Raw genomic sequence first — 8,091 nt, forward strand, 5'->3', positions numbered from 1 at the left:
CTCTGCTACAGTGTTTTTTAATACAATACTGGGAAAATGCACTTCACTACAAAGATGCAGGAGAGAAAGGGGGAAAAGACAGCTTTCTAAAAGCAGGCACTTGAAGATTAATTGGGTAAAATGGAACATTGAGTTGGCCATAAAGGATATGTTCCTAAGAGATACACTGGTCATGAGCTTTGTAGAAACACAAAGCAGATCAGAGACTTGAGTCAGACCAAGGACCCAAGCCTCAGAAATCAGGGAGACTAATCCCATCAAATCTCAGGAGAGGAGACACTTAAATTCAAAGAAGTTGAGAAAATAACACCTGGTAGAGATAAATGTGCACATACCTGTAGGGAAGGGATAAATTTGTCTAAGTCCTTAGAGTAGTCCCTTGAAACTAACTTACTGAAAACATAAGGTATTTTTAATTATAAGGAAATTATAAGTTAAAAAAATAGTCTTTTTAAAGTGAGTTCAGGAAGATAGTGTTTAATTTATACTCAAAACATAGCTGATCAAATCATTTACAAGCTTAAAGTAAAAAACTGAAAATTGAATTAATCTAATTTAGCTTACAATAGCTTACTGCTTTCTAGAAATGGAGAGGGAGTAGAAATTAGTTGACCAATAAATATCTATGAGACGATGAGAATTATGCCAAGAGTTTGTGAAGGATTCTAAGGGAGTGTAGTTAGAAGCAGAAGGTGCCACATTTGAAAGAATCAACCAGGGGAGCAAAAACCTTTAAAGAGATGGAAATGGTTGGCAGACAGGAAGTACTCTTCATAACGGGACTTACTATTATCAGACTACAAACCCTGCATGTTTGTAAAGAAACTAATTTAAGGAAGGCTGTCAAGAATCTTCTAAAATAACCTCAAGATAAAAAGAAAGCATTCATACACTGACTACAAGGCATTACGAAGACTCTTTTCAAGACTATTGCAATCTGAGCTGAACTCAACTGATTAAAGACCAGGGTGGAAGATGTATGAATGTTACACAAACTGCTTGAGCTATGCTGGAAGGTGTTGAGAGCACCAGACCAATGTGGTTAGGCAAACTGTGATTGACTCTAGCAAAGATGAGCTTTTCTCTCCAAATAGACAGAAAGATGAAGTCTATCCATCCATATAATGATGACCTATTGGAGGGCCCAGTCTCAGATATGGAGAACATTCATGGGTGCATAAATCTCAAACAGTCAAAGGAAGAAGATATAATCTAACATTTTCAAAGTAAAGATTCTGAGAGAGTCTGTGCCTGGGGTCAGCAAGAAAGCTATGTAAAGTTTTGATAAACAGAGGGAAGCACAGATGCTTTCTTGGTAAGAACTGTTGGACTGTCACTTCAGTTTAGGTACCTTTTCTTCTGTGTCCTGTCTGCATCCCATCACTATTCTGTAAGTCTTGTCAGTTCCAATCGCAAATTTGAGCATTGTTGTCTACTGTCCTGATAGCTGGTGTTCCCCACTCTGACCTTTGTTAGATTTCCCCATCCTATAGCTCCCATTCCCCATGACCACGCCCATCTCCAGTGATGGTCCTGCTTCCCATGTTCACAGTGCTTTAACCCCTAGTTGAGGTGTATTTCACAATGCTTAACATCAAGGCTGTAATCCAGTGACAACACAGTTTAATGAGTGGTGAAACTGTCACAATTCACTTAAGGCATTGTCACTCCCTAAGGACATCTCTTCTTGGTACTTTCCTAGCTGCCTCATTCTCTGTGTGGCAAGTAAATTTATATTATTGAAATAAAAAGTCACAGGCAGGAGTGAGACAAAATTTGGTGTCCACCCCATAAAGATTGAATCTAACTGACTGGTTCTGAGACATTTGGAAAATTTCTCATAAAATTTACAAAGCGAGGGAAACAGTATCTCCTTCAAAATCATGATGTTTAAGTAAGCATAGTATTTTGTTAATTTTAACGTGAGTTCCATTAAATTTTTAGTGTTTTTTTTTTTTTTTTTGTGACCAACTTGAGGTTATTCTCTAAACGTTCATTTATGTAACTGGAACTTTAGTCAAAATATATTTCTCATAAGTAGTTTTCCTGAAATCTGTTTATGTGTTTGTTACTAATAGCATCCATAATAAATTGAATATTTAGCAGTAATGTTTTTAAATCATTGATTTAAAACAAATATAGCTGTTTAAAATAGAATATTTAAAAAATAAGCTTGAACTTGCCATGCAAAAGTTTAATTACGGAATACTATCTAGGCAGTAATAAAATTAGGGATGTTTTTTATAACAACAATCTTTTCTGTTATCTAAGAACAATTCATCTGGTAATTATTTAACAATTAATCCAACATGTCAAAAAGCTTAATTGCCACTTCAACCAATTTTCAGACCTATTGATAATAACTCTGAAGAAAATGCAATTTAATAAGAATTCTTTGATGACAAATCCAAACAATTGTAACTTGGCTCATATACAGCTTTTGAAATAAAATTAGATATACTGAATTTTTTAATATGAGGACAAAAATTTAACATCAAATGATTTTTTTCATGTCATTTGAAGTCATAAATAGTTCCACTTAATCAGAAACACCAATCATTTGCCTTTCCTTTCCTTTGATAGTCATTGTTTGACTAAACTATGTTCCCAAACTGAACGTATTTCTCCATTCTTTAACTTGGAGATTATTTTCTATTTGAAGTAATTCAAAGTTTTATTTCCTTGCATGATAAACTCCTCTGGAGCCTATGATTAATTAGGAGAGAACAGAGCCTGTTGAGGCAGAAACCTTCCTGTGGATTCTTACTCTTACATAGCTTTCCTGGGTATAAAATGAGCAATTCTAGTTTGCAGAACTGTGTTCCAAGAACTAATGTTTAGGCCTGAAGCATGGTCAGCATTTTAGAAGAATTCAGTATCTCACTAACTTGTGGTCATTATAAGAGTTTTCTTTCTGTAATAACCTTATAGTTTGGATTTTATATTAGCTTTTGCAGTCCTTGTTCACACATCTAAACAAAAGTGTAATAACATCTCCCTTCTCTGCTCAAAAAGAAATCCATCACTTTGACATAAAGAACCCACTGGAAAGGGTTGTTTTTCTTTTGCAGAACTGTCCATGAAAGCATGAAAAGCTCTCCTCTAAGAAGCCTTCATGCTCCATATTTCATCTGATTCCTAGTGATGATGGGCTTTGGAACAAGATGTAGCAGGGATGTTCATTTTCACTCTCCAGAACTTCTAATTTGCTACTATAGTGCCAAATTCAACTGCCATTTTATTACTATAGGGATAATTTAAAATGAACAGAGAGGTGTTTATTATTTTATTCCATACAACTTATGAATATATTCAGTAAATGTTTCCATGTATAAGGCAGTGAGAGAGAAAACAGAAAGAATAAAAGAAAAAAAGTTAGATGCAAATATTTCTACCACAGAGAATCTCTACTGACAAATATAAATTCACACACATAATGCATACATATGCCTCTTCCCATATGTTCACACAAAAAGAATTATGCAGATAAAACAAAGGTCCCAAAATTTAGATTAACCAAACATTACTTTTCATTTCTAAAAGAAATACATTAATTATTCAAAAAGTAGAACTACTTCCTTCGCTTTGATATCAATAAGACTTTTTGAGGGACCAAAATTCATCATTCAGCTGAAAAAAAAGGCAGCTTAATGAACAACTGTGCTTTCATGTGTGATTTATTCACAGATCCTGTAATTGTTCAGTGTATGTGCCGCATTACACTGAGCCAATGACAAATGTCCATGATGACCACACCTTACAAAAATGCAGACTGCTCTCATTTCTGTTAAGCTCCCATTAATCATCTACCATCATAATTAAGGGTTTCATATTTTCAACCCAGATAATATCTCTTAAGCAGTTAAGCTTTCGAATTAATGACTGAATGGGTAAGCACAGCTTACATGTTTGTCTTTTCGGCCTTGACCTATATTAATACACTATTGTCTTTGAAATATAATATTCATAGTATTACGTGTATATTGCATGTATGAAAGACATCAAGCAACTTACTATAAGTTTGTTTAAACAGCTATAGGAAGGCTATGTGAAAGCTAAGGCACAAAATTATCTCTTCAATATGTTCTTTAAAAATCAGAAGTAGAGATATTGATAAGGAAAATTTTATAGTAATCAAGTAACCAATAAGGGTTGCACTTTATAATCATTTTGAGCTTTTATGCTTATGTGTTTTTGTGGTCTCTGCAGTTAAAAGGCACAGTCACATCTTTTCTTCTTCAAAGAATTGCTTTTTCTGAACTTCAATGGTATATTTTAGCTTACCTTTTAGAGAAGAAATGTATAGTTCATAGAAATAGTGACTAGCAAAAAATATGCACCTTAGTCTTATATTCTACTAACTTATAGTATCACTTCTACTTATAAGGCATATAAAATAATAAAAAACCATATCAACCAATTGCCTGAAAATAAGCCTCTGTTTGCAGTGAACTTCTCTGCATTGCTTCTACGGTACTGGCAAAAACTTTGAGAAGAAAGTGGTCATATTGCCCACAGAGTTCAAACACTGAAACACTGATAAGACAACAGAAGATACAATTTAATTTGGATAATAATTACCTAGAATTTAGTAAAAGAAAACAAGAGACTTGGTTATTAATAGAGTAACTACTTTATAAGTCTCAAAAGATGCTCCACTGTAAAATCACAAAACCGTCAGAGAAAAAGAGAAATTCTACACTCCACAGCTTCATCTGCATGCCATACAGGCATATGGAGATGAAGCCGCTTTTGTCACACTGGCTACATGTTGTAAGATCTCAGAGGTTAGCAAATAGATGGAAACATTTTTTTAAACATGGGTTCTGTGGATGTAGTAGGAAATAGCAGGCCATTTTAAGATGCCTACTATAACACGGCAAAACCTAGAATGAAACTTGGTATTCACAGTGTCACTGCTAAGTAACCTAAATACCATTAAAGCTCTGTCATCTGGTAGAGGTCAGGTCACTTGTCACCTTTCTGCCCATTTTTTAAATAACGTTAATTATTTGTAGAATTAAAATGAAAGAATGCATAGGCACGTGTTATTTATAGAAGAAATTACTGTGATGATATTCAGCAATGTGTCAAAAGGTTTACCCACATACTTGCACAGAAAACTTTTGTCAATGTTTATTGTATTTATTCAAAATTTATAGATCAATGCTTAGTTTCTTCTTTAACACACATTATGAAAAAATAGAAAATTAATGTCCTAGATGTTTACTCTCTAGATTATATTTATTGTCATGAAAGATAAATAAGAAAACTCAACATGAAGCCTATGTAGAGCTGAAATAAAACAGTGGAATGTTTTAATACTTTAATAAACTAACTTTAATAAAATACTTTAATAAAATAACAGTAAGCAAGATGAACAAACACAACATAACTCTTAAGAGTGTGAGCACACAGGGGAAAGTGTCAGAAAGAGAAACAAGATATGACCTTGTGTGTTCAGTACTTCTTGGAATGATCATGGGACAAGAAAAACTCGAAGATGAATAACTACAAGGTTGTCAGCATTAATTATGTATATATATGAATTTTTGCATTTCAGGTTTCTAGTGTACTAACCCTGGAAACTGGAGGGAATTCTGTTAGTGTAGCCTATAGCTTCTTTTCTTGAGCACTTACTATTTGCAAACCGATATACTAACATTTCTATTTTCTGCATCAAACTTTAAAAACTTAGGAAATATTTATTATATGTAAAAAAGAGATAATAGGCACATGGTGGGTATATCATTTCTTCCTTATAAAGCACTACATTCCCACTAGGCAATAAGTCCTTACAGTCTGACCTAAGAATTTTTCAGTCAGAGAGACTGTCTTTCTTACAGTCTCATATAGAGTGAAGTATTTAGGAAGATCAGTATGTTAATGTAAATATTTATTTATATATCCTACCATCTAGAAACCCTAATTTTTGCTAATTTTGGTTTTAAATAAAATGCTTACATGTAAACACACACAGAGATATGTATGTACTTAAATGACTGAATAAATTACTAAAAATATCCCTATTTCTTTTTTACAAGCTGTTCACAGCTCACCGGTGCCATTTAAGAGTTCCCTGTTCTTTCATGGTCTTTCCAAATGACTTATTAGCATCCAAGGTAGTAGTCATCTGCTTTCTCCCCTCCTAGAAGCTCAGAAGAAGCAATTGGAGGAGAGTATAGAGCTGATCCAAGACGAATGTGTGTCAGAGAATGCAGACCACTCCACAGAGGAGCCTGCTGAAGGAGGGCAAGAAGCGGATGGAGGAGAAATGACTGATGGGGTAGAGGAGGACTTCGATGAAGATGGGGGTCACGAGCTGGTAGGAATGCAATATTTGGGGTGTCCACATCTGTTGGGTGACAGCAATAGCTTTCGATCGATGCATTCATTCTAAAATAAGGATTCAAATCATTTGAGGGTTTTTTAAAAATCATCTATCAATATGTTTTAGAGAATATCAGTATAGTGCTTTGCACACAGCAAGTGCTCAATACAATTTTTTATTAATTTCAAGTATGAGGGTGAAAATTGATGTAAACTATAAATACTATATAAAATATTAGGGATACATAAAGTCCCAAAAGCAAGTCTTTCTTCCCCTCATTCTCTATTATGGAAGTAATCTTACATTTGTGCAGTTAAATGTTTGGGTAGATATAATATGCTGGAGACAAAACCATCTCTTGCAAGACACATGAAACCTCCTTTTAACATTTGTTTAAATTTTATATATATTACTTATTTTGTGTATGCATGTACACACATGCTTTCACACATGTATGCAGATCCGAGAAAAACTTGCTGCACTCAGTTCTCATTTTCCACCGTGTGGAAGCCAGGAGACAGTCAGGTTGGCAGTCTTTACGGCAAGGACTTTCCCGTTGAGCCATGTCTTTTGATTTCCTTTAATTCATAGTTTTACTTACTGATAGTAGTCACACACACTATCTACATCCTCTTCAAAATGGGCCTGCCATGGTGACCCCTTAGTGTGTTGTCACCTCATCATCACCACTGTCATTACTGCTTGACAATCAATTATTATTGTTTGAGAAGTTAGCTAAGACCTGATTACTCAAAGGTGTATCTTCCCAATGTTGAAAGTTGTACACTGTTCATTTGCAGATACCCTTTCCTTGACAACTACACCAGACATTTGATTAAAACATGTTGATACTTCATCAACCATGAAATTAAAGACTATATTTTGAAGAAATTGATTAATAGTGATGGAAGATAGTATGAATATTTGTGTTTGAGAGTGTATGTTTGGGTTATGTAATGTATATGTGATTAGCTCTCAATATTATAGATATTACTCATATATATAAGTATATTTACTAGATATATAACAGGTTTTTCCAGGTAATATTATATTCCCATTTATTATAAAACCAACTTTTATGTTTTTGGTTGTTGTTATTTTTGTTTGATATGGTGGTAAATTTACTAACCAATTCAATGGAATTGCAATATATCAAAATTTTGTATTGATTTTTAATATCCAGCTTCATTTAAATGCCATGGATTATTCAATTAAGCTTCTCAATTATAAACTTCCAAAAATTACCATATTTTCTCTTAAAAAGTCACTTCAGATTGAGGTTTTCACAATATTCTGTCTGCTCACTGTTTTAGAAGTACAATGAAATGTATTGATCAGAGACAGAAGGACTAACAAGGTTTCTCAGTGCCTTCCTAGACAGAACTCTAACCTGATAACACAGTCTCTGGTCTTGTTTTCACCTGACTTCTCTTTCAGTATTCCTTTGATGGCTGTGCTAAGAGGATTTCGTGGTGCTATTCCCAATGGCTGCCTTTTATCATTTGTTTCTCAGCAGGATTGTATGTAACTAGACATTTCCTTCTTCCCGGAGATTTCTACTGTTAACCATATCTTCACTGTCACCGTATTCTGCTTGATAAATCCCCTACATAGTCCTAACTTAAGTAGGCCAGAGCACACTGTACTTACTATTTCTGTCACTGTCTCAAGTTTAACTCATAAACACTTGATCTTAGACAAAAGACCGAGAAGCAGTAAGTTGAACTCATAGAATATCAGAGTTTTAAGTATTTTCTACA

The 8,091-nt window shown here is 34.1% G+C and overlaps 1 protein-coding gene across 1 annotated transcript in view; it reads left to right on the forward strand.

Moving 5' to 3' along the window:
- The window catches only part of RALYL (RALY RNA binding protein like), a gene marked incomplete at both ends in the record, with an annotated part of 291,609 nt that extends 285,209 nt beyond the window's left edge, over positions 1-6,400 (forward strand). Inside the window, one exon of the mRNA XM_080929448.1 lies at positions 6,153-6,400. Coding sequence (XP_080785574.1) covers positions 6,153-6,400 — 248 coding nt within the window. The remainder of the gene's footprint in view (positions 1-6,152) is intronic.
- Positions 6,401-8,091: the final 1,691 nt, after the last annotated feature.

The sequence above is a fragment of the Micromys minutus genome (assembly GCF_963924665.1).
Source record: "Micromys minutus genome assembly, chromosome: 15".
NCBI classification, from domain to species: Eukaryota; Metazoa; Chordata; class Mammalia; order Rodentia; family Muridae; genus Micromys; species Micromys minutus.